Source organism: Lissotriton vulgaris, chromosome 5, assembly GCF_964263255.1.
Source record: "Lissotriton vulgaris chromosome 5, aLisVul1.2, whole genome shotgun sequence".
NCBI classification, from domain to species: Eukaryota; Metazoa; Chordata; class Amphibia; order Caudata; family Salamandridae; genus Lissotriton; species Lissotriton vulgaris.
In genome coordinates, this window is record NC_141693.1 from 1,957,965,255 (window position 1) to 1,957,992,990 (window position 27,736).

Consider the following 27,736-nt stretch of genomic DNA (forward strand, 5'->3'; position numbering starts at 1 on the left):
TTCCTTTCCATGTAGGTGTTCCATTTTTCATACGTAAATTGAGGTCTGTTGTCACTCAGGATGGAACGTGGGATCCCTTCCCTCAGGAATGTGTCCATAAGGAACTTCTCCGTGTCCATGTCCTCTTGAATGTCAATTTCCGGCCACTTAGAATACCTGTCCATGAGCACGCAACATATTTAGGGACCCCTTGTGCAACCAGCACAGGACCGAGGATGTCTATTGGCAACTCCTTCCACGGGTTAGAGGGGTTGTCAAACTTTCCCAAGGACAGGCGCATCATGCTTTGTGACTTGTCTACATTTTGGCACTGCAAGCACTCTCGGACATGCCTTTCTACCTGGCTGTCCATTGCCGGCCACCAGTACGTTTGCGTCACCCTCTGCTTCCTTTTCACGATGCCCAGATGCCCTTCATGCAGAATGGCGAGTAAGTGCGGTACCAAGGACTTGGGTGGAATCACTTTATCACCTCTTTGCAGGAAAATCCCTTGGTTTCCTATGGACAACTCATCCCTCACTTCAAAGAACTTCCTGTGTTCCACCGTCAAATACCTCTTTTCTGGCCATCCTCGCAGTATGAATTGCTTGAACTTTATGATGGCTGAATCATTCTCGTAAGCTTCTCTCCACTCCTGCGTGCTTATTACCCTTTCGTGATCCTCCATGAAGGCCATGCTGACCTCTTCCTCAAGGCAGTATGTAGCCTCCTCCATGGCGGATGCTCAGCTGAGGTAATCTGCTACCTTGTTTCCTGTTCCTGGGATGTGTTCTACGTCGTACCTGTAGTCCAGCAATTTTAAGGTCATCTTTGCTATGCGTGGGGTTGCATGACCGCTAAATGTGAGTATTTTGACTGGGGGTTTATGGTCCATCCTGAGCCTGAATTTTGTGCCCCAAATGAACTGGCGAAACTTCTCCATGGCCCAGATGCTGCCAACATCTCTTTTTCTATGACACTGAACTTCTGCTCCATCGGGGACAGTGACCTGGACGCAAAGCTAATGATGGACACTTCTCCCTCTTGCGTCTCTTGCATTAGGACTACTCCAAGTCCCTTTTCACTCGCATTCGTCATCAGTATGTATTTTGCCAGATGATCAAATCCATGTAGGGGAACCGCCATCCCGATGTCTGTTTTGATCTTCTGGAATTCTTCCTGTGTTTCCTCCTTGCACGCGAAGGATGTCTTGTCTCGGAGGAGTTGCCGCAAGTGGTGGGTCTTTGTGGTGAAGTGCGGAACAAATTTACTATAAAACTCTGCCATTCCTAGGAACTAGCTAACCTCTTCCTTGTTTTTCGGTGGGGGTGCATCACATAAAGCTTTTGCATGGGCTGGTTTGGGCGTGACGCCCTGGTCGCTGTTCTCGTGGCCCAAGTACGTGACAGACGACATTCCAAATCGGAACTTCTCCCATTCTGCTGTGAGTCCATTACATTCCAGGACCTTCAACACCATGGACAGTTTTGCATCACGGTCTGCCTTGTTCTTGCCCATTATCAAAATGTCATCTTGAAAGTACTGTACACCGTCAGTCTCCGGCTTGAGGGATGCAAGGCTATCTGATGGTATGCCGACACGAGGTCGATGGTGGAAAACCATTTCACTCCCTTCGTTTTCGCCAGCATCTCGTCTATCCTTGGTAGCTGGAACTTTTCCACTATTATGTTCTTGTTCAGTTCTCTCAGGTCCACGCACAGGCAGACCTTGCCATTGTGTTTCCTCGCCACCACCAGCGGTGCCAACCACTCCGCACTGTCTATTGGCTCAATTATGCCGTTGTCCTCTAGCCTCTGTAGCTCTGATTGCACCGTTTCCCTGATTGCCAATGGGATGTTCCTTACGTTATGGCACACTGGCTTGGCGTCTATTTTTAGGTCAATCTTGTGCGTGAACTTTGTCAATTTTCCGACCTTGTCCCCGAACACTGTGAGATAGTCCTCCTTCATTCTGAGGCCGTCTTGTGGTTGTTCAGGACTGGTCTTCAGAACTTGCGTTGTGACACATGGATTCAGTTGTATGCCCAAATCACCTTGGTCCACCAATCATAATACTGAAGGGCCCTTTTCTGCCACGTATAGTTTGCACTCCGCACTGCGATCTTTGAAATCAAATTTCAATGTTCGGTACCCACCATGGGAATGGGTTCACCCGTGTACGTGACTGGCCAAATGTCTGGTGGTTCCAGGTGAGGTCCTAGGTATTGTTTGAACCACTCCTCCCATACCTTGCATTGTATTATGGTATACGGTGATACTGAGTCCGCCACCATCTTTATTTGTACTCCTCCAATGATCAAGTCACACTGTGGTTTCTTGGAGCGGTTGCAGTCGATACCCAGTATGTGTTCTTATATGCACAACACGTTATCTTCATCTTCTTCCGCTTCCTCTTCCACTTCTGACTCCTGTGCAATGTATTTGACTGCCGGTCTTTTCTGCTTGCGGCGGCACACTTTCTCGTAGTGTCCCATGCTTCCGCAGTACATTCATTTGGCGCGGAAGGCCGGGCAATGTTTGTCTTGGGAAGCGTGGGACGGGCTGCCGCACATGTAGCACGTGTTCTTTCCGTCACTTGTGGGTCTCTTCATTGGCAATGGTTTGGGCATCCATTTGGCCTGTGCCCTTCTGTCCCTTGCTTCTGCCTTGCCCCTGTCCAGTGGGTCTGCTTCAGAGATCCTGTTGACCATGGGTCTTGTGGTTGTTTCCCTTTTTGCCGCCTCTGCGCACCTTTTTGATAGTTCTGCTTTTTTCACCATGGCAATGAGTTCCTTCAGGGACCCGTCTCCATTTACCCACAGCTTGTCTTGGATCGCCGAATTTGTGGTCTGCATGACAATTTGGTCTTTGATGAATTCTTCGCGCAAGGTGCCGAACTTACAAGTGATGGCCAGTTTCTTCAACGCTACCATGTATTCGTCTATAGACTCCCCCACAGCTTGTTTTCTCTGTTGGAAGTTGTACCTGTCTATGGACGTGCACACCGCCGGTCTGTAGTGGTTGTTCAAGTCCTCAATCGCATGTTGGAACACGTCCTCATCAGCCGCTTGTCGTGGTGTAGGGACTAGATTCCGGAAGACTCTGATGCCTTCTGGGCCTAAGTTGTGGAGTAGTATTCTCCTTCTTCTTTTGCTGGGAAACACTTCCCCATTCTCATCCTCTACCTCCTCCAGATAGTTCATAAAGTATTCCCTACAGTCCTCCCATTTCATCGAGGGATCACCTGGCTTGGGTAAGAAGGGAACCGGCGTCGTGAGCGAGGAGGCCTGGGCGCACATCACAGCTTGTCTCTCAGGTATTTCTTCCACTCCTCCGGGACTCCCTGGTGCTCTTTGCCCGTTCTGGCATGTGGGGGTCTGAGGAAGCGCAGAACCGCCCCCTGCACTGTGCTGGGCATGTTACACCAGGGCCTTAGAAGGGGTCTGTGGGCTACTCTGGATGTGGTGCTTGGCGTCTCCCTGCTATGATAGTTGCCTCCCTTTCTTCCCTTCTCGTCCTGTGCGGCCGACCTACTCACTGTGGTTGCTCTCCGCACTTCTGGACATTCACGTGGAGTCTGTGCTCCTTGTGCTGACCGGGCGGTGGGCTGCGCTCTCTTCCTCTGCCCTCACCGGTGGCCACTACTCTCCCCTTGAAGTAACTGGTGGGCTCTGCTGGCCGGCCCCGGGGTAGCTGGCTCTATTGGTGGGGCTGCAATGACAGCGCTCCTCTGCCACGCTCTCCTCATGGCTATGGATCACGGTGTACTCCGGGGGACGCGGTGGCCTGGGGTGCCTCTCGTGGTCCCTTCCTGACCTCGTTGCCAATTGTAGGAGGTAGAGCGCAGCTCTAAGAACCACACCAGGCGAGATTGCAGGTAAGTTGCCAACTTTATTTTATATCTAAAGAGAGCGCCGGGAGCACGTCTGTCTCTCTCGCTGGCACTGCGCTATCCCTAAGATGTCCGCCACACTCTACGTCGTTGCATCATACCACAATGACTAGAGCGCAACACTACACTTCTGGAGCTATCGCATCATGGTCTGTTACTGATTACAGACATTTAAATCATAGGTCAGCGGCTGCTGTTAGGACTCACCTCTACAGCCTGCCGTTCCACATCGAGCATTTCAGAAGAGGTAATCGGTGAATTGACCAATTTGGAATTACGCTGTTTTACACAGACTTACGCCCCCAGCGCGTTAACCCTCTGACTTACGTAATTATGACTGGAGATGCCCACAAAAGGCCCGAACTCCCTCATTCAAAACCACCGTAACTACATCCATAACCGCATTCCCAACATCACAACGCGACATGTCAAAGCTTCCAGTGGTGAGCGTTGGGACCTCACACCACAGCGTGCAGCAACTCCCATCACTGCCACCTCACACCCATGGGGCTGTCCCCCACTACGTACAGGCAGGATCGAGAACTGACCGCAGGACAGACGGGGCCGGTCAACGGCGCAACGCATCCACCCCCATACTACACGATGGAGGATGCACATCAATGTGCGCCTGCTTACTTCACAATAGTGGAGAAGTTACGGCATGACGTCAGGGGAATGGAAATCCTTTAAAGAGAGTCATTTTCTCTCTGGATTTCCCTTCTCTTTTTGAAACTCAGGAGCAGCAACATTGTTGTGGTGTCACTAGGACTTTAAGTGGAAGCTTTTTCAATATTATATAGAAGCCATAGTTGCTGCTTATTTATCTTATGCAACTAACAATCATCGACAAAGTCAATAGTCCTAACTTGCTGTAGGTATGATGTTACTTGTTGTATCATAAATCTGGATGCAATGACAGAAACAACAAAATACAAGTTGGGCGGCACACTATGCTACACACAGATTTTTAGCTGAAGCATTTTTAAGCTACGCGCTTAATTATATTGGCCACACCCCTTTGGGAGCCCCTGGTTTTTTCATCCCACTTAAAGAACTGGGCAGGGTCTGCCAGCTGGGGGTAGAAGTAGAATGGGAACTAAGACAGAGGAAGAACTGTAGCACGGCCTCTCAGCTGAGGAACAGAGATAGAATGGAAACTGAGACAGGGCTTCACACCTGTTAGTAGAGATAAATTGGGATCTGAGGACGGGCCTCTCATCTGGGGTAGAGGTAGAAGAAGAACTAAGGCAGGGCCTGTCTGCTGGGGGTAGAGATAGATGATGAAGTGAGGAAGGGCCTCTCAACCGGGGTAGAGGTAGATGAAGAAGTGAGGAAGGGTTTTTCAGCTGGCAGTAGAGGTAGATGAAGACGTAAGACAGGGCCTCACAGTAGGGGTAGAGGTAGATGAAGAAGTGAGGCAGGGCCTATCAGCTGGGTGTAGAGGTAGATGAAGAAGTGAGGCACGGCCTCATAGCCAGTGGAGAGGTAGATGATGAAGTGAGACAGGGCCTCTCAGCTGGGGGTAGAGGTAGATTAAGAAGTGAGGCTGGTCCTCTCAGCTGGGGGTAGAAGTAGATTAAGAGGTGAGGCAGAGCCTCTCAGCCGAGTAGGGGTGGATTAAGAAGTGAGGGAGGGTCTCTCAGCCGGGGTAGAGGTACATGAAGAATTGAGGCAGGGCCTCTCTGCCGGGGTAGACGTAGAAGAAGAAGTGAGGCAGGGCCTCTCAGCCGTGGTAGAGGTACAAGAAGTGAGGCAGGGCCTCTCAGCTGGGGGTAGAAGTAGATTAAGAAGTGAGGCAGGGCCTCACAGCCAGGGTAGAGGTAAATGATGAAGTGAGACAGGGCCTCTCAGCTGGGGGTAGAGGTAGATGAAGAAGTGAGGCAGGGCCTCTCAGCTGGAGTAGAGGTAGATTAAGAAGTGAGCAGGGCATGTCAGCTGGGTGTAGAGGTAGACGAAGAAGTGAGGCAGGGCTTGTCAGCTGGGGTAGAAATAGATGAAGAAGTGAGGCAGGGCATCTCAGCTAGGGTAGAGGTAGGTGATGATGTGAGGCAGGAACTTTCGGCCGGGGTAGAGGTACATGAAGAATTGAGGCAGGGCCTCTCTGCCGGGGTAGAGGTAGAAGAAGAAGTGAGGCAGGGCCTCTCAGCTGGGGGTAGAGGTAGAAGAAGAAGTGAGGCCGGGCCTCTCAGCTGGGGTTTGAGGTAGATGAAGAAGTGGGGCAGGGCCTCTCAACCGGGGTAAAAGTAGACGAAGAAGTGAGGCAGGGCCTCTCAGCTGGGGTATAGGTAGATTAAGAAGGGAGGTGCAGCCTCTCAGCCAGGGTAGAGATAGATTAAGAGGTGAGGCATGGCCTCTCAGCTGGGGTAGTGGTAGATTAAGACATAAAGCAGGGCCTCTCAACCGGGGTAGAGGTAGATTAAGAAGTGAGGCAGGGCCTCTCAGCCTGGGTAGAAGTAGATTAAGAAGTGAGGCAGGGCCTCTCAACCAGGGTAGAGGTAGATGATGAAGTGAGACAGGGCCTCTCAGCTGGGAGTAGAGGTAGATGAAGAAGTGCGCAGGGCCTATCAGCTGTGGTAGAGGTAGATGAAGTGAGACAGGGTTTCTCAGCTGGGAGTAGAGGTAGAGGAAGAAGTGAGGCAGGGTTTCTCAGCTGGGGGTAGAGGTAGATGAAGAAGTGAGGCAGGGCCTTTCAGCTGGGAATAGAGGTAGATCAAGAAGTAAGGCAGGGCCTCTCAGCTGGGGGTAGACGTAGATGAAGAAGTGAAACAGTGCCTCTCAGCTGGGGGTAGAGGTAGAAGAAGAAGTGAGGCAGGGCCTCTCAGCTGGGGGTAGAGGTAGAAGAAGAAGTGAGGCAGGGCCTCTCAACCGGGGTAGAAGTAGATTAAGAAGTGAGGCAGGGCCTCACAGCCAGGGTAGAGGTAGATGATGAAGTGAGACAGGGCCTCTCAGCTGGGGGTAGGTGTAGGTGAACGAAGGAGGCAGCGCCCATCTGCTGGGGTAGTGGTAAATGAAGAAGTTAGGCAGGGCCTCTCAGCTGGGGTGGATGAGGAAGTGAGACAGGGCCCCTCAGCTGATGGTAGAGGTAGATTAAGAAGTGAGGCATGGGCTCTCAGCTGGGGTAGTGGTAGATGAAGAAGTGAGGCAGGCCATTTTAGCTGGAAGGTAAATGTAGTTGGAGAAGTGAGGAAGGTGTTTACCTAGGAGGTGGAGGTCGAAAAACAAGCTAGGCAGGGCCCTTAAACTATCATGTGGAGGTAGAATGGCAGGGGAGGCAGACCCTTCAGATGGGCACTTAAATGATAGGTGAGGCATGGTCTATTACCTGAGATGGTGAGAGTGTACGAGAAGTGAAATTTTGTCTTGAAGCGAAGAGGAGCAGTAGGCAGAAGGAGTTTAGCCAGTCCCCACAGCTAAAAGGAAGAGCTATAATGAGCTGAGAGGCAAAGAGATTTAGCAATGACAATGAAAGAGGTACCAAGCCAATGGGAGTAAAGTAGCGGCTCTCAAATGGGGGGTACGGGGACAATAGTTATAGGAAGTGAGGCCAGGTTTCAGTTAGGACATAGAGGTGGAAGGACAGGCAAGGCAAGTCCATTCAGCTGTACAATGAAATGTAACAGGGCCTCTGACCTGGGAGTGGGGCAGGGCCTCTCAGACGGAATGGGCAGAGGGCATAGGAAGTGATGTCTGGCCTCTTGCAGTTTTGAGTTGACCAATTGGATCTGATGTGATTGCACCCCGCTCCTCTTCACCATAGCCCATCATTACAGATAGTGAACATCCCTCCCTCATGCAGTGTAGGACTTACCTGGTTTGGGTGCCGCGAAGACTTGTACCTCACAAAGGATCAGATATTGATACACTGTTGCACTACTGATCGTGACATAGCGCCCTGCCATCCCTCCACAGTCGAAGGAAATTGTTCCCTTCTGCTCTAGAAAATTGATGAGCACGCACCTGCATGTGAAAACAAAGACTGGTGAATGACTGCTCCCTTTTAGGGCATTCCTGGGGTAGCCTGTTGTCTCTCCTTGCCTGGTGGTGGATGTTGTGATTCATGTGAATGGCATGAGGCTCCTATCCCTATCGATAGGAGCATCTTGACTCCTAACATGGTGTGGGACGTTTTGAGTGACTTGGACTGTGTGATCTCATAGGTGGGCGTGTCTTATCCCTTATCTGTTAGAGCATCTTGACTCTGAGCCTGGTGTGGGATGATGTGAATCCCGTGGACTGTGTGATATCATATGTGTAAGGATCCTATCCATTTCCGTTAGAGTATCCTGACTCCTAGCATGGTGTGGGACGTTGTGAGTCACGTGGACTGTGTGATATCATATGTGTGAGTGTCCTATCCCTATCTGTGGGAGTATACTGACTCCTAGCCCAGTGAGGGGTGCTGTGAGTCACATGGACTGTGTGCTATCGTACATTTGCATGTCCTATCCCTATCCTTTCGAGTATCCTGACTCCTAGCCCAGTGTGGGACATTGTGAGTCATGTGGACTATTTGATATCATACGTGTGCATGTCCTATTCCTATCTTTTAGAGTATCCTGACTTCTAGCCTGGTGTAGGACATTCTGAGTCATGTGGACTCTGTGATATCATATGTGTGAGGATCCTATCCCTGTCCGTTGGGGTATCCTGACTCCTAGCCTGGTGTTGGACATTGTGAGTCCTGTGTACTGTGTGATATCATACAGTTAAGGTTCCCATCCGTTAGAGTATCCTGACTCCTAGCCTGGTGTGGGACTTTTTGAGTCACTTGGACTGTGTGATATCATATTTGTAAGGGTCCTATCCCTTTCAGTTAGAGCATCCTGAATCCTAGTCCATTGTGGGACATTGTGAGTCATGTGGACTGTGTGATATCACATGTGTAAGGGTCCTATCCCTATCCATTAGAGCATCTTGACTCCTAGCCCGGTGTGGGACGTTGTGAGTTACATGGACAGTGTGATATCATACGTGTGAGGGTGCTATCCCTATCTGGTGAGCAAGATAACGATGGATTAAGCCCAGATCTGTGACTGGGGTGAATGTTTTGTCAATGTGCAACATTCCTTCCATCATCTTGTGTGTTTTGTGTTCACCCTATGTGGGAAGGGTATGCCCAGACGTGCTCACTACGCCACTGGATTCAAGCTATCCTGGCTGAAGACGGCTGATAGCCAGAAACCGGTCCTAGGATGCTTGATTCCGGTCCAGGGAAGACATGGCTTGGCAGTTTGGGCTGGACTGTTCCCATGAGGCACAGGGTCAAGGCTGATTTGCATATGGCCATGTCTGAACTGGGGTGGTGTGGTGAGCAAATAAACTATGGATTTAGGCCCAGATCTCTACACTGGGGTGAATGTATGACATTGTTCTGCATTCTGTCCATCAACTGTTGTTTTTGCATTTGTCACCCAGAGTGGTACAGGTATGCTCAGACGTGAGTCCCGTGCTCTCCACGCCACTGGAGTCAAGCTATCGTGGCTGAAGACGGCTGATAGCCAGAAACCGGTCCTAGGATGCTTGATTCCAGTCAAAGGAAGACATGGATTGGAAGTTTGGGCTGGACTGTTCCTTTGAGGCACAGGGTCAAGGCTGTTTTGCATATGGCCATGTCTGAACTGGGGTGGTGTGGTGAGCAAACAAATGATGAATTTAGGCCCAGATCTCATTGTTCTGCATTCTGTCCATCGACTGTTGTTTTTGCATTTGTCCCTATCTGTTAGAGAATCTTGACTCCTAGCCCGGAGTGGGATGTTGTGAATCAGGTAGACTGTCTGATATCATACGTGTAAGGGTCCTATCCCTATCCGTTGGTGAATCCTGACTCCTAACCTGGTGTGAGACATTCTGACTCACGTGGACTGTGTGATTTCATGTGTGTGCATGTCCCATCCCTTTCAGTTAGAGCATCCTGACTCTTAGCCGGGTGTGGGACATTGTCAGTCATGTGGACTATGTGACATCAAATGTGTAAGTATCCTATCCCTTTCCGTTAGAGTATCCTGACTCCTAGCATGGAGTGGGAAATTGTGAGTCACGTGTACGGTGTGCTATCATATTTGTGAGTGTACTATCCCTATCGTTGGAGTCCTTTGACTCTGAGACTTGCGTAGGACGTTGTGAGTCACATGGGCTGTGTGATATCATGAGTGTGCTTGTCCTATCCCTATCTGTGGAGTATCCTGAATGCTAGTATTGTTTAGAATGTTGTGAGTGACGTGGACTGTGCAATATCATATGTGTGAGTGTCCTATCCGTTGGAGTAACCTGACTCCTAGCCCGATGTGGGACATTTTGAGTCATGTGGACTATGTGATATCATACGTGTAAGGTTCCTTTCCCTATCCATTTGAGCATCTTGACTCCTAGCACGGTGTGGGACGTTGTGAGTCACGTTTACTGTGTGATATCATACTTGTAAGGGTGCTATCTCAATCCGTTAGAGCATCTTGATTCCTAGCCTGGTGTGAGGCATTGTGAATCACATGGACTGTGTAATATCATTCGTGCACGTGTCCTATCCTTTTCCGTTAGAGCATCCTGACTCCTAGCCCGGTGTGGGACATTGTGAGCGACATGGGCTTTTGTGATATCATACGTGTGCGTGTCCTATCCCTATACGTTAAATTATTCTGACTCCTAGCCTGGTGTGGGAAGTTGTGAGTCATGTGGACTGTGTGATATCATATGTGTGGTTGTTCTATCACTATATATTGGAGCATCCTGATTCCAATCCCGGTGTGGAACATTGTGAGTCACATGGACTGTGCGACGTCATGAATGTTTGTGTCCTATCCTATCCTTTGGAGTATCCTGACTCCTTGGCTTGTGTAGGATGTTGTGAGTCATGTGATCTGTGTGATATCATGAATGTGCGTCTCCTATCCCTATCTGTTGGCGTATCCTAACTCCTAGGATTATTTAGGATGTTGTGAGTCACATGGACTGTGTAATATCATACGTGTCAGGGTCCTATCCCTTTCAGTTAGCAAATTCAGACTCCTAGCCCGTTACGGGACGTTGTGAGTCATGTGGACTGTGTGATATAATGAGTGTGCATGTCCTATCCCGATATGTTGGAGTGTCCTGTCTCCTAGGCTTGTGTGGAACGTTTTGAGTCACATGGACTGTGTGATATCATGAGTGTGCCTGTCCCATCCCTATTTGTTGGAGTATCCTGACTCCTAGGATTGTTTAGAATGTCCTGAGTCACGTGGACTGTGTGATGTTATATGTGTAAGGGCACTATCGCTTTCAGTTAGAGCATCCTGACTCCGAGCCCTATGTGGGATGTTCTGAGTCATGTGGACTGTGTGATATCAAATGTGTGAGTGTCCTTTCTGTTGGAGTATCCAAATTTCTAGCCTGGTGTGGGACTTTGTGAGTCACATAGACTGTGTGATATCATACGTGTAAGGGTGTTCTCCCTTTCAGTTAGAGCATCCTGACTCCTATCCCAGTGTGGGACATTGTGAATCATGTGGACTATGTGATATCATACGTGTAAGGGTCCTATCCGTTAGAGCATCTTGACTCCTAGCACGGTGTTGGACACAGTGAGTCATGTGGAAAAGTAATATCATATGTGTAAGGGTGCTACCCATATCCATTAGAGCATCTTGACTCCTATCCCGGTGTGCGATATTGTGAGTCATGTGGACTATGTGATATCATACGTGTAAGGGTCCTATCCCTATCCGTTAGAGCATCTTGACCCCTAGCCCGGTGTTGGACACTGTGAGTCACGTGGACTATGTGATATCATATGTGTAAGGGTGCTACCCTTAACTATTAGAGCATCTTGACTCCTGGCCCGGTGCGGGATGTTGTGAATCACGTGGACTGTGTGATATCATACGTGTAAGTGTCCTGTCCCTATCTGTTGGAGTATCCTGACTCCTAGGCGTGTGTTGGACTTTGTAAGTCATGTGGGCTGTTTGATATCACGAGTGTGCGTCTCCTATCCATATCTATTGAAGTATCCCGACTCCTAGGATTGTGTAGGACATTGTGAGTCACAGGGACTTTGTGATATCATACGTGTTAGGGTCCTGTCCCTTTCAGTTAGAGCATCCTGACCCGAGCCTGGATGGGATGTTGTGAGCCACGTGGACTGTGTGATATCAGACATGTGCATGTGCCTATCCCTATACGTTGGAGCATCCTGACTCCTAGCACTTTGTGGGACGTTGTTAGGCATGTGGACTGTGTGAAATCAAGAGTGTGTGTCCTATCCCTATCTTTTGGAGTATCTTGACTCCTAGGCTTGTGTAGGACATTGTAAGTCACATGGGCTGTGTGCTATCATGAGTGTGCATGTCCTATACCTATCTGTTGGAGTCTCCTGACTCCTAGGGTTGTGTAGGAAGTTGTGAGTCACGTGGACTGTGTGATATCATACGGTGTTAGGGTGCTATCCCTTTCAGTAAGAGCATTCTGACTCCTACCCCTGTTTGGGACATTGTGAGCCACGTGGACTGTGTGGTATCAGACGTGTTATTGTCCTATCCATACCCATTAGTGTATTCTGACTCCTAGCCTGGTGTGGGACGTTGTGAGTCACGTGGACTGTGTGATATCAGACGTGTGCGCGTCCTATTCCTATCTGTTGGAGCATCCTGACTCCTAGCCCTGTGTGGAACATTGTGAGTCATGTGGACTGTGTGATATCATATGTGTGAGTTTCATATCTGTTGCAGTATCCTGACTCCTATCCTGGTCTGGGATGTTCTAAGTCACGGTGATGGTGTAATAACATATGTGTAAGGGTCCTATCCCTTTCAGTTAGAGCATCCTGACTCCTAGCCTGGTGTGGGATTCTGTGAGTCACGTGGACTGTGTGTTATCATGTGTGTGCGTGTCCCATCCCTTTCAGTTAGAGCACCTGGCTCCTAGCCTCACATGGACTATGTGGCATAATACGTGTGAGTGTTCTATCCCTTTCAGTTAAAGCATACTGACTCCTATCCTGGTGTGGGATGTTGTGAGTCATGTGGACTGTGTGATATCATGGTATGTGTGTCCTATCCCAATCTGTTGGGGTACCCTGACTCCTAGGCTTTTGTAGGATGTTGTGAGCCATGTGGGGTGTGATATCATGAGTATGTGTCTCCTATCCCTATCTGTTGGAGTATCCTGACACCTAGAATTGTGTGGGATGTTGTCAGTCACGTGGATTGTGTGATATCATACGTGTTAGGGTGCTATCCCTTTCTGCTAGAGCATTCTGACTCCTAGCCCAGTGTGGGACATTGTGATTCATGTGGACTTTGTGATATCAGATATTTGCATTTCCTATACCTATACGTTGGAGCATCCTGACTCCTAGCCCTTTGTGGGATGTTGTGAGTCACGTGGACTGTGTGATCTGACAAGTGTGTGTCCTATCCCTATCTATTGTAGTTTTCTGACTCCTAGGTTTGTGTAGGACTAGGTGAGTCACGTGAGCTGTGTGATAGCATGAGTGTTCTTGTCCTATCCTTATCTGTTGGAGTATCCTGTCTCCTAGGATTGTGTAGGACGTTGTGAGTCATGTAGACTGTGTGATATTATACATGTTAGGGTGCTATCCCTTTCTGTAAGAGCATTCTGACTCCTAGCCCTGTTTGGGACATTGTGAGTCACGTGGACTGTGTGGTATCAGACGTGTTATTGTCCTATCCATACCCATTAGTGTATCCTGACTCCTAGCCTGGTGTGGGACGTTGTGAGTCACGTGGACTGTGTGATATCAGACGGGTGCGCGTCCTATCCCTATCTGTTGGAGCATCCTGACTCCTAGCCCTATGTGGAACTGTGTGAGTCATGTGGACTGTATGATATCATATGTGTGAGTTTCATATCTGTTGCAGTATCCTGACTCCTATCCTGGTCTGGGATGTTCTAAGTCACGGTGACGGTGTAATAACATATGTGTAAGGGTCCTATCCCTTTCAGTTAGAGCATCCTGACTCCTAGCCTGGTGTGGGATTCTGTGAGTCACGTGGACTGTGTGTTATCATGTGTGTGCGTGTCCCATCCCTTTCAGTTTGAGCACCTGACTCCTAGCCTCACATGGACTATGTGACATAATACGTGTGAGTGTCCTATCCCTTTCAGTTAAAGCATACTGACTCCTTTCCTGGTGTGGGATGTTGTGAGTCACGTGGACTGTGTGATATCATGGTATGTGTGTCCTATCCCAATCTGTTGGGGTACCCTGACTCCTAGGCTTTTGTAGGATGTTGTGAGCCATGTGGGGTGTGATATCATGAGTATGTGTCTCCTATCCCTATCTGTTGAAGTATCCTGACACCTAGAATTGTGTGGGATGTTGTCAGTCACGTGGATTGTGTGATATCATACGTGTTAGGGTGCTATCCCTTTCTGCTAGAGCATTCTGACTCCTAGCCCAGTGTGGGACATTGTGAGTCATGTGGACTTTGTGAAATCAGATATTTGCATTTCCTATACCTGATCTGACAAGTGTGTGTGTCCTATCCCTATCTATTATAGTTTTCTGACTCCTAGGTTTGTGTAGGACTATGTGAGTCACGTGAGCTGTGTGATATCATAAGTGTTCTTGTCCTATCCTTATCTGTTGGAGTATCCTGTCTCCTAGGATTGTGTAGGACGTTGTGAGTCATGTAGACTGTGTGATATTATACATGTTAGGGTGCTATCCCTTTCTGTTATAGCATTCTGACTTCTAGCCCAGTTTGGGATGTTGTGAGACATGTGGACTGTGTGATATCAGAGGTGTGCGTGCCCTATCCCTATCCATTAGAGTATACAGACTCCTATCCTCGTGTGGGATGTTATAAGTCATGTGGACGGTGTAATATCATAAGTGTAAGCGTCCTATCCCTCTCAGTCAGAGCATCCTGACTCCTAGCCCAGTGTGGGATGCTGTGAGTCATATGGACTGTGTGATTTCATGTGTGTGCATGTCCCATCCCTTTCAGTTAGAGCATCCTGACTCTTAGCCGGGTGTGGGACATTGTCAGTCATGTGGACTATGTGACATCAAATGTGTGAGTGTCCTCTCCCTTTCAGTTAGATCATCCTGACTCCTAGCCTGGTGTGGGACATGTGATGTGGACTGTGTGAGATCATGAGTGTAAGTGTCATATCCCTATCCGATGGAGTATCCTGACTCCTAAGCTTGTGTAGGAGGTTGTGTGTCAAGTGTTCTGTCCCTGCAGTGATAGTTTTCATCTGCTGCTTGGAGCTGAGCAATTTACATCACAGCTGCTGGTGGGGTTCTCAAACCCCTCATTGTTCCTCAGTAAAACACCCGCACTTACCCAGCCCTGGGGCCTCCTTAACAGTATGCAACTTATAAATGTAGCAATTCTTTGTTTAATAATAGAACCAGAACCCATTTTCATAAACACCCAAGCAGCTGAGAAAGAGATTGAGAAAGAGATTGAGAGAGAGAGAGAGAGAGAGAGAGAGAGAGAGAGAGTGAGAGAGAGAGAGATATGGAGAGAGAGAGATAGTTTCAAGATCTGTCAAGCTAGAGTCAAGAAAAAATGGGGGTCACGGCCAATACACAAAATTCCCATGCCTTTTCCATAGAATTTTTCAGGCAGTGCTACTGCAAAATCTACGGAACAGATTTACACCAAATTCGACAGGAAGCTAACTGGAGACGCACTCTGACATCCTCTGCAGAAACCTTCATGAGGTAAAAGCCGGATCCAGTTTACAGCATGCCTGTCGATTCACGCTGGATGCATTTCATTCTCATTGCACCCTTCAGCGGCGCAACAGTCATTTTGGCATAGAGGCCATACCTCCCACTTAAAAATATGAGCCCTCCAATGGGCAACTCGAATGTGTCCACGTTGGTTTGTGGGTCTTGTAGTGTGTGCTTCAGTTATGTGCCGCTGTCTGAGCTGTTTCAAGCCCACCAATGGGCTTCCACACGTACATCTGGCTGGTCACTCCTCCATGGATGCCTCCACATTGAGACTCCGTGATCGGCACATAACTACAGTGCTGCAGTGGTTGTCAGAGTGAGTCTCCAACAGGTGGGAACCTTGGAGCTTTGATATATAGGTTTCAGGGACTTTATAGTTAGTTGAACATTTAACTTGTACAAAACCAGAGAAATTCCCCTGTTATAGTTAGTTCAGCTAACTATAACTTGTCATCAGCAGTGCATTGTGGGTTCACGTCATATATTACATCACTCATGACATGGTGAGTGGCATCACTGATGAGATCACTGATGACATCTCAAATGACATCACTGATGACATCAATATGTGTTGGGGTACCCCTATAATTAGCATGACCTCCTCTGTAAGGCCCTAGTACATAATAGGGCAAGAGGATTAAAACTACCTCTAAATCAGAGGTGCAGAAATATGCTACTTTAACTAGTAGTTGCGTTTGCAGAGTGGTGGAGAAATGGTGCTGGGCGTCCGACCAACGCTCAGGAATTCTGGTGCGTAGGACTTACAGGAGGTACCAGGAGGGATTCTTGGCCCAAACTCCCTCAGGACTAAATGGGACTTCATCCCCCATCCTGTAGTCTGCCACGAGGTACGTTTGCACAGTGGTAGAGAAAAGGGGCCATGGCCTCCGAAGACGCCTTAGCAATCCCACTGTGTGGGACTTAGTGGAGGTAACGAGGGGTAGTTGGCCCCCAAGGACATCCTTGGGCGCCAATTTCCCAAACTATTGCCTCCAGTCAGTCCCATACACCAGCAGCACTGTTAAGTACTCCCACAAGGCCGCACCCACTTTGCCCACCACTCTACACATGTGCTCCTTGGATGTGGTTTGAAGTACCCTTCACAGCTGGGGATCCTTTAGGGGCCAACTAGCCTACCTTTAGCTTCCAGTAAGCCCCACGCAGTGGGATTGGTGGGAGGTAGACAAAGGCCGTGCCCCCTTTCACCACCACTCTGCAAACGCGGCCCCTGGCATGTTTTAAGTTGGCGGATTAAGTCACCTTGAATCCTGAGGGACCCTGGGGTCCAACTAGCCCACCAGGTACCTCCAGGCCGATTTTAAAAAGATAAAAAGAAACAATGCTTTTTTGGGCCCTGGGGGTCTTTGTGGGACCCCCTGAACAGGCCTAGTGGGTCAGGGTGTTTCTACCCTGCTCCCTTTTCTTGTTTTTTGCATTTGTTTTTCTGTTTTCTTATGCCTCGGTTATCGAGGCATATATATTACCTACTGGCAGTTGGCAGTAGGTAGTTATAGTTAGGACCTAATTTCCATATTCTGGGTAATGTTGCAAAATTAACCGCATTCGCAGTTACATACCAACTACCTGATGTCATGAACACCGAAGAAGGCTTGACGCAGAAACGCGTCTGTTCAACCTGCAATAAAGAAGTTTACCAAGGCGTTCCCCTGTGAGTGCGGTTAATTTTGCAACATTATGCAGAATATGAGCTTTATATTTAGCGGTATTCCACTACCGCATACCGCACCCGCCGGAGAGTGCCCCGTTGTGAGAGTGGCGATGGAGCGTGAATGTAAATATATATATACAGTTCACCTGCTGAACAAATGACTGAAGAATAAAAACATAATTGGAACTCACCTGCGAGAGTGCGACCTCCTTTTTGTTTACACTGGGCTCAGTGAAAACAGGCAAGAAAATAGAAAGCGGCAGTGGCTCTGCCCCGAGCTCTCGCAACCAAAAGGGAAAGAATATATATATATATATACGTATATATATTGGCACTGTTTACCTGTGCCAATAAATTATCCTATGCAAACAAAACAGGTGATGGACCGAATGTGGATCAATGTCACACATTCACCCCAGTCCAAAGATCGGGGCCCAAATCCATTGTTTTTTTGCACTCCACACCACCCTGGGTTAGACAATGGCGATATGCAAATCAGCTCTGACCCTGTGCCCCATGAGAACAGTCCAGTCTGAACTACAAAAGCCATGTCCTTCCCAGAACGGAATCAAGCATCCGAGGACCGGACCGGTTTCGAGGTAACACCTCTCATCAGCCCGGCTAGCTTTACTCCAGTGGTGTGGAGTGCCTGGGACCCACGTCTGAGCATCCCCAGCGCACTTATGGCGAATTTGCAAACAAAACAGGTGATGGACCGAATGTGGATCAATGTCACACATTCACCCCAGTCCAAAGATCTGGGCCCAAATCCATCGTTTTTTTGCACTCCACACCACCCTGGGTTAGATAATGGCGATATGCAAATCAGCTCTGACCCTGTGCCCCATGGGAACAGTCCAGTCTGAACTACAAAAGCCATGTCCTTCACAGAACGGAATCAAGCATCCGAGGACCGGACCGGTTTCGAGGTAACACCTCTCATCAGCCCGGCTAGCTTGACTCCAGTGGTGTGGAGTGCCTGGGACCCACGTCTGAGCATCCCCAGCGCACTTATGGCGAATTTGCAAACAAAACAGGTGATGGACCGAATGTGGATCAATGTCACACATTCACCCCAGTCCAAAGATCTGGGCCCAAATCCATCGTTTTTTTGCACTCCACACCACCCTGGGTTAGACAATGCGATATGCAAATCAGCTCTGACCCTGTGCCCCATGGGAACAGTCCAGTCTGAACTCCAAAGGCCATGTCCTTCCCAGAACGGAATCAAGCATCCGAGGACCGGACCGGTTTCGAGGTAACACCTCTCATCAGCCCGGCTAGCTTGACTCCAGTGGTGTGGAGTGCCTGGGACCCACGTCTGAGCATCCCCAGCGCACTTATGGCGAATTTGCAAACAAAACAGGTGATGGACCGAATGTGGATCAATGTCACACATTCACCCCAGTCCAAAGATCTGGGCCCAAATCCATCGTTTTTTTGCACTCCACACCACTCTGGGTTAGACAATGGCGATATGCAAATCAGCTCTGACCCTGTGCCCCATGGGAACAGTCCAGTCTGAACTACAAAAGCCATGTCCTTCCCAGAACGGAATCAAGCATCCGAGGACCGGACCGGTTTCGAGGTAACACCTCTCATCAGCCCGGCTAGCTTGACTCCAGTGGTGTGGAGTGCCTGGGACCCACGTCTGAGCATCCCCAGCGCACTTATGGCGAATTTGCAAACAAAACAGGTGATGGACCGAATGTGGATCAATGTCACACATTCACCCCAGTCCAAAGATCTGGGCCCAAATCCATCGTTTTTCTGCACTCCACACCACCCTGGGTTAGACAATGGCGATATGCAAATCAGCTCTGACCCTGTGCCCCATGGGAACAGTCCAGTCTGAACTACAAAAGCCATGTCCTTCCCAGAACGGAATCAAGCATCCGAGGACCGGACCGGTTTCGAGGTAACACCTCTGATCAGCCCGGCTAGCTTGACTCCAGTGGTGTGGAGTGCCTGGGACCCACGTCTGAGCATCCCCAGCGCACTTATGGCGAATTTGCAAACAAAACAGGTCTGGAAGACACCGTCACCATATTAGAGCTTTTCCGCCGCGGTTGTAATCCGACCGCGGCGGAAAAGCTGCGGACGGAAAGCAGGACCCACCAGCCATCCTAATGTGGCAGTGGGTCTTTGGTCAGTCCGCTGCGGTTTTTCCACATCCTCGGGGCCGGCGGTGGCTTCCACCGGCCCCGAGGATGCGGAAAAACCGCAATCATAATGACCTCCTATATATGGTCTATAACCTATGGTTTTTTCAGTGAATTTTCAAGGTTTTGTAAATGCTAATTCCTAACTATATAACTATATATGGTTTATAACCTATGGTTTTTTCAGTGAATTTCAATGGTTTTTTAATAGCAAATATCAAAAGCTGTAAAATGTATTCTTCTTTTAAAGGAAAAATATATTTTATATGTATTTAATATAATATTTTTATGTATATAAATTTTTTGATGGAACAAATTTATCAACTATCATGCTGAAGAAGAGTGTGGGGGAAAAAAAACAAAGAGGAGGACTAAGAGGAAAGAACAATCAGTTCAAAAATACAATTGCTTTAAAGCATGAAGTGCTTTTCCACACATTTACATTTAAATAACTCATATTAGAACATGCAAAATATCTACAGAGGAGACGGTGTACATTGAATTTTAGACTCTTCATTGGTACCTACATGTTGGTACTTACATCACCCACACAACACAACAGCTCTATTCAGAGCTACCCTACCTCAAAGCACTCTAAAATATTATTTTACTATTTCCCTTGGTTTTCCCCTTGTTACGCTTTCCGGAACGCTACCCGGTGCGCGGACCGGACGCTAACCGTGCGAAAAATTGAAAAAAAAAAGGTTTTTTTTTTTACATATATGGGCCTCCTCAGCCACCCTCAGAAAACCTAGGGGGTCAGGATATGTCTCCCGTGCCCCCTTATACCCATTCCCAACATTGTTTATCCTCCATCTTGTGACTAAATTCGTCCGAAACACAAGATGGCGGACTCCCGTTACGCTACCGGTGAGCTACCCAGTTCGCGTACCGGGTAGCGCTTCCACCGCGAAAAATTGAAAAAAAAAATGTATTTTATTTTTTTGCCCCGCGGGGCCCTTTAATAGCCCCCACATCAATCCTAGGGGGTCAGGAGGGGTCTACCTTGCCCAGTTCATTCATTTCCCCCTTCGTTTATTTCCACCTCTTGTCTCTCGATCCTACCGAGAGACAAGATGGCGGCCGCTCCGGACTGTTTAGAATGTTGAGAGTCACCGGCGAGCCAATCCGCTTCTCCTCACAAAGTTCCGTTACGCGTCTGGTACGCGAACCGGGGCGCTAACCGGGACGCTGTCACAGATATATATATTTTTTTGAAAGTTAATTACTCAAAATCCACTGGAGCACATATCTTGAGACCTAGCAAAGGCACATCGGGCAAACAGTCTCTACAATTTTGCCAAGTTTCATAGAAATCCATTCAGCCGTTCGAGCTAAAAGTGAGTCCAACCGCCCTATGGAAAACTCAATGTTAAAAACGCGTTTTGGGACCCCCCTTTTTTCTCAGCCCCCCTTGACGAAACCCCCCCAAACTTTCAGGGGACGCTCAGAAACAAAATGTGCCATTTTCCTGACAATTTCAGCCAATTCCGTCCATCAACTTTATTCAACATAGAATTTTCAGAAATCCCTATTCAAAAAAATCCTAACTATATATACCTACTGGCGACCGCCAGTGGGTAATATATATATATATATGTATATATATATATATATATCTCTATCCCTCCTCCTCCTAAAACAGGCTCTGACACCGTGGGTATAGAACACAAAAATATTTATTTTTCAAGATAGACCGCCTTGTTCACATAGCGAGCTCCATTAACACAAAACCTTAAATACTCGCCCCGAGCAAATTGTCATGGCAATGGCGTTTTCGGCATAAACATAGAAGAGTTCTGTATTCAAAGAGGCACAGTGTATCTACATCGTGGAAACAATGTAAACCCAACTTAACCTGCAGCGCTACCACATCATATCAACCGTGTATTAAAACAAAAAAAGTACAGACACAGAACCCGTAGCAAATTTAAATTGGCTCTACAAGCCAAACACCCTGCTTAAGGGAAAGGGATTATTTAGCTTGAACCAAAAGGTACACTATCAGTTCCTAATCTGATTTGAGTCCTATTGGAATCTTTGAGTTGAGCAGTATTATATATCGATACTCGAGTCTCCGCAACGGTAATTGTCTTTGACTGCAGGGGTAGTGCCTGAGCGATTAAAAGCCTGCATGGCTAATGTTTGAGTTATTGCATGAGTGCAGGAGTAATGTCTGGGTGATTGAAAGAGTCTATGAGTAATGCCTGGGTGCATGGAAGAGTGCATGGGTCGTGTGTAGCGGCATGTAGGACTGCCTGGTCAGTTCATGGGTGATTGGAAGAGTGCAAAAGTAGTAGCAGGGTGATTACATGAATGCAGGATTACTGCGTAGATGATTTGAACACTGCATGGGTAGTGCTTAGCTGATTCCATGAGTGCTGTAGAAGTGCCTGAGCATATGTATGACTGTATGGTCAGTGCCTCAGTGATTGAAGTAGTGCATGGGTAATTGCATGAATGCAGGAGTAATTTTTGAATAAATGAATTACTGCATGGGCAGAACCTGAGTGATTAAATGAGTGTAAAGGTAGTCCTTGGGTAATTTTATAAGTGCATAGGTAGTGCTTGGGTGATTAGAGGAGTGCATGGATTGTATCTGGATGGCTAGAGGAGGGTAAGGGCAGTGCCTGGGTGTTTGTTTGAGTGAGGAGTAGTGCTTGGATGATTGTAAGACTGCATGGGTATTGTTTGGGTGATTGGATGAGTACATAAATAGTATCTTTGTGATACTATAAGTATATAGATTCAGGCTAGGTCAACGGAGAAATGCTTGCATAGTGCATATGTGAATGTAGTAGTATGAGAATAGTGTCTAATTATATAGATCAAAGCATGGGTAATATTTGAAAAAAATGGATCAGTGCAATAAAAATGACTGTAAACATTACTTCATATTATTATGCTTATTGCATTATTTCATCTTACCTTCAAATACATACCAAACTCAGTGAAACTATTTTACAGTTCTTTTGTTGTAAGCTGAATTTAAAATCTTTTCAAGGTTTACTATTACTTTCTGTAATAAAAAAGGAAAACTTGTATTACATAAAATATTATGGTTTTTAGAACACAACTTAATTTTACAATTACATAACATATACAGTTTCCCTTTTTTACTGTTTTCTGATTCTAGTGAATTTCACGATACACAGTGATTTCAACATAGATCATCCATTGGCATTGATAATAACCAAAATAAACTTGTTATTTTGTGTCCATATCTTCCCAATAGGCCGAATTATGTTTTCAAAATTTTGGTATCAAAAATATCAGATATGAATTTGGTAATACATAAGGCAACATACATTTGAATTCCAAATGGGCATCATTGCAATGTGTCCATCCTTCATTGCACTTTAAATACAGAGTATCGTGTCCAGATGTTGTAGTAGGTCCATCATAAAATATAATAGCCATTGATTTAAAAGTTCTTCCTGAAATTGACACTTAACTTGCCACAATTTTTGTTATTTTTGTTTCCAATTTTCTTCCATTTGCGCTACAACGCTGTAGCATTAAAATGACATATTTTCCAAATGTGTCTATATATAATGTTGACAACATTTCAGATTTACCGTGAGAACATTTCATATCTTGATTGGCTGTTTTTTCTAATTTGCTAAAAGACACTGATTTGCAATCTGGTATTGTCAAATATTTGACTTGTTCAGTGTCTATTTGAGTGATAGAACAAAATGAACATTCTTCACATTCATGATACAATCTGTAACTTAGTCCAAACAATTCTTCAATTTCTATTTATTCATCTTCCAAAACATAAGAAGTTCTTGAGCATCTTGTTGTATATTAAGTGTATATTGTGAAGAACAAGTACATATCTCCAAAAGATGCCGAATGCCAGAAGCAGTATGGATTTTAGTTCTATCAGTTACCAACTTTTGAAAAATATAATGTAATAAAGAACAGAATCTTTTTTCTCGATTTTCCATAATTTAATGATGAAGATCTTCTAGATAAAAGACAACATTCACAATTACATTAGCATAGCAGTTGAACCTGAACTATGTTCTAACTGGTATCTTATAATATCATCACCAGTGTCCATTTTCATTTTCTTTGCACCTTCATGATTCTCTTGAATAGTTTTTTTTATCTCAGTAGATTGGCTGTCATATTTCCGTTTTCGGCACACTACACATTTTTCATATACAGGATATTCACCTAAGTTAGGAGTATACAGTCTTCTTAACCGATTATACTCTCTTACACTATTTCCATCAGTACTAACCTTTTTCTCATCAAAATCAATCAAATACAAACCAGATAATGTTCTTACTCGAGATAATGCAACGTATGCCATGCCCTCTTTAAACACTGTACTTCCAATATTTTCCAAAGCAGTGTCTACACTTAAACCTTGAGATTCATGAATGGTCACTGCATAGGCTAAACAAAGAGGAAACTATTTTCTACGAACATACAAGTCTTTTACAAGCAAAAAATGAACAGCACAACGTCCAATCTGTTTTACCTCTTCAATCTGATCAAATTTAATCTTTGGAAAATTCAATACCATCGCTGTTCTGATAATTAACATAGTCTACAACTTTTCCCATTGCTCCATTTGCTAAACACTTTTCTAAATTCAAATTATGCTGTAATATTTCCCAACAGTTTACACATACATATAACGTTTTTTCTAAACCAGCAGTCTTAGATACAGACTTTTCCAAAGAATCCAATTTTTACTGTAATTTCTCTGAAAGAAGAATAGTAACTCCTTTGTGTTCCATTTTATCAATGGCTTTCATTTTATTAACTATTGGTTGTTTCTCCAGTTTTTAAAGTTCTTGATTGAATGTTGAACACTTATGCAATGTTCGCATTAGGCAAACTATTGACTTCTTTGCTCCATTTTTTTGTACATTATTTCAGGTGCAATATTTTCATTTGGAAACAAGTTTGTTAGTAGATGACTTTGCAAAGCTTCTTTACCATGTTTTGTCGAAACACCAATTCTAATATCTTGAAGATGTTCATCACTTCCTTGTTGCATATTCCTAATAAGTTCTTTATATTAAAAAAAGAGACCAAACGTTCACATTTCCAATACTTCCCAAAGATTTCTTAGTGTCCTCATGGACAAGTGTTTTAAAAACTGGTTGTCCTTTCACAGGAGTAAGTTGTGGTAGATTGTCAAATACAATTATGTGTTTTCCTCCAAATAAAATCTGTTGCAATCTTAAATGTACAAAGGCAAGCATTAAGTTTGAGACCATGCTCACCTAATCAATGATCAGAAGTTTAATTTTCTTTAGTACGCTTGAAACTTCATAACAAGCTTCTCCGGATAGCTTGTGATATTCCAACTTATTTTCATGTTCAACTGGCAGCATGAGTAATCGATGTAATGTAATCCATTTAATGTTATGTGCTGATAACCCAGTTGGAGCGGTTACTACACAAGATACATGTGATTCTGTGGTTTTGTGTAGATAACTGGTCAAAACCTTTATTAAGAAACCTTTTCCTGTTCCAGCTTGCCCCCTGATATACATTTGAATAGATGTAAATGATGTGCATTGGCATTCTTTTTTTATGCAGTAACCTATGCTGTATCTGTTGTGTAATTTGTTGATATATTTCTTTTTGCTCCATAATGTGTTGTTCTTCCAAGTTTCCCAACTCAATAATATCCTGTTGTGCTTGGTGCTTTGCCGTTTCTACTTCATTCATGGCTATTGCTGCTTCAATTTCAAGAATTGGTTGTCCTAGTGGATTATGCCTTAGTGGAGCAGAACTTTGACAATGTTGAGAACTATCTCTAGCGATTTCAGCTGCAATACTGGTTTCTTGTTCAATCTCTTCATTCAACATTTGAAAATATTTTGGAAAAACTGTGCATTCAATGCAATATTTACATGCATTAAAAGAATCTTCATAGCAGTCAAAATCTCCAAGTAATTCAATTTCAGTACACCAAGGCTTGAAGAGTTGCAGAAGTACTAAATAGAAAGATTTTCCTCTATCAGTAGTATCACAACTGAGTTTTCTGTGATTAATAAGATTTCCTTTTGACATGTTTTACCAAACATCCATCACATCCAACTACTGCATATTTTTCTTCATTTATATTTTCTGGAATTTTTCTCTTGAAGCTGTAATGTTGCAGTACTTCATAGAGACATATGTTTTCCAGATGTGGAGTCCTTTTGGGATAGTACGTGTCCAACATGTTTGTTTTAAAAATATCTGTACTTTCTGGCTCATTCAAAGCTAAGTATTCAATTTCTTGTACAGATTTCAATACTCTATTTCATGTTGCAGCAAGACCTAGACTTACCCAAATGATTCCTCTTGACTTTGAATATGAACTTGCAGAGGTCGACTGATCTGAACATTCGTAAGATCCAGTCTCTCGATGGGAAAGCATCTTCAAACTAAAGCTGTACAATTTGTTACTATGAGTCTTCCCTTGTAAAATGTCTTGCCACATTTCTTTCAACTCCGTCTTTTCAGATTTGGTTATATATGATTTAACATAGTGAGCAAAAGCAATCAAATTATCTGTAACATATTGGATATCTATATTTGCATTCCACATCATCAAAATCACTGGATTGTAGTCATTAATAAACCTTGAATCTTCACTTCTTTTTATATTGTAAGTATTCTTTGGAGATTTCTGAGTTATAGTATGCCTTACTGCTGACATGAAACTGTTGAATCTTTCTTTCGAAATTACTGGACGTGGGAATCCAAAACCACACATCGTATAAAATGATCCCTTTGATTTGTATTTCCTTTGACAATATTTCCCAAATCGATGACTTTGAAACCGTAAAACTTGTTGCCCTAAGCTATTTTCTCCCCCTGTTTTTGAAATAGCACAGGTAACATAGTCTTCAATGAAAGACAAAACAGTTTTATCAGAATCAGTCCAAAGTGAAGTGCATCCTTGATCCATAATATCATGTTTAAATGAGGAGCACCTCTGGCTTGGTACTACCTTCTCCAAAAGAAATCAATAACTTCTCCAAGAGGTGGGTTATTTTTATTGCAGATAAAAGACATCACAGCTTGAAACCTTTGATTAAAATATCTGCACACATTTACAGGACCCAAAGAACACAGTTCTCCAGCTGTCTTTAATTCAATGTTTTTAATATTTGAATTTGCTTCTCGTAGAAATTCAAGTAAATTGTCCCATGTGTATTCAGCACATCTAAGCGTAACAAACCATGTAGGGGTTCCTAAGTTCCTTAACATATATTTAGGTTCTCCATGACGATGATACCAATAATCATTGGTTACCACCTTGATATGCCATCAAATTAATTAACTGAGATTCTAAATGATCATCTCTTTGTTTCTTTAAATATATTTTTTATTGAGAGTTCAAGATAATACAATAATATTGTACTGCAGGGTAAAGTGCATAGTGCAAAACTTTTTAGAGTATAGGTACTCAAAATATCTTATGATTAACTACATTACAGAGAACAAGCATGAACATTAAAAAAAATTATAAAGCAAACATTTAATTTCTGAAAAGATCCATAAAGAGTAATAAATTGGCTAGATCCAAGAGGGGCACAAAATATGAACAACAAAGTGCATAAGTGCTTAACATAGAATCGCATTAGTTTTGGGGTTTAACCTGATAAATCAATCTTTCTAGGTTTTAGCTATTCTGTTAAAAAATCACAACCCCCTCTCTAATTTTATACCGTCTACTAGCAGTCTTTGTCCCTAGAGCACGGGCTAATTACCTATGGAGCTCCAACTTTTCTCAAACTTGCTTGATGTCCCTGCTTTAGTCAACAGAAGATCTCTGAAACAGAAATCAAAAAGCCTAGCCACTAACTATAATCCCATTCACAACACTCATTGACTGGGATGGCCCCTATGATGAAGCATATCACCATGGGGCAACCCTGGTGAGTGAGGGGACACCAAGAAAAAGAGCAATTCTCTTTTTCTATTTACTACACCTACCAGTCCAACCCCAATGAGTGTTGTGAATGGGATTATAGTTAGTGGCTAGGCTTTTTGATTTCTGTTTCAGAGATCTTCTGTTGACTAAAGTATTTGGAGGGTGAGCCTATGCCTTTTTCTCCCTCTACCTCCCTTTCCTTTCGTGCTTGATGTCCCTGCTCTCATGCATATCTTCTCTCAAATTCATTGATTTTACTAAGTTTTGCTCCCCATGCTTGGAAGTAAAGTATCTTATTGCTGCGCCAATTCTGTAGGATTAGGGATCTTGCTACCAATGCGATAATATAAGCACTCTCCTTGTATATTACTTAACGTCATATTAGGCGAGCAACCCAATACTGCAATACATTTATCGATGGAAATAGAGAGATCTATGGTGGCTCTAAGATA

General features: G+C 45.1%; 1 protein-coding gene across 1 annotated transcript in view; it reads right to left on the reverse strand.

Moving 5' to 3' along the window:
• LOC147717868 (uncharacterized) overlaps window positions 1–27,736 on the reverse strand; it is a 198,729-nt gene that overhangs the window by 50,816 nt on the left and 120,177 nt on the right. Inside the window, exon 5 of the mRNA XM_086919889.1 lies at window positions 7,679–7,827. Within this exon, the coding sequence (XP_086776015.1) occupies window positions 7,679–7,827 (149 nt within the window). The remainder of the gene's footprint in view (window positions 1–7,678; window positions 7,828–27,736) is intronic.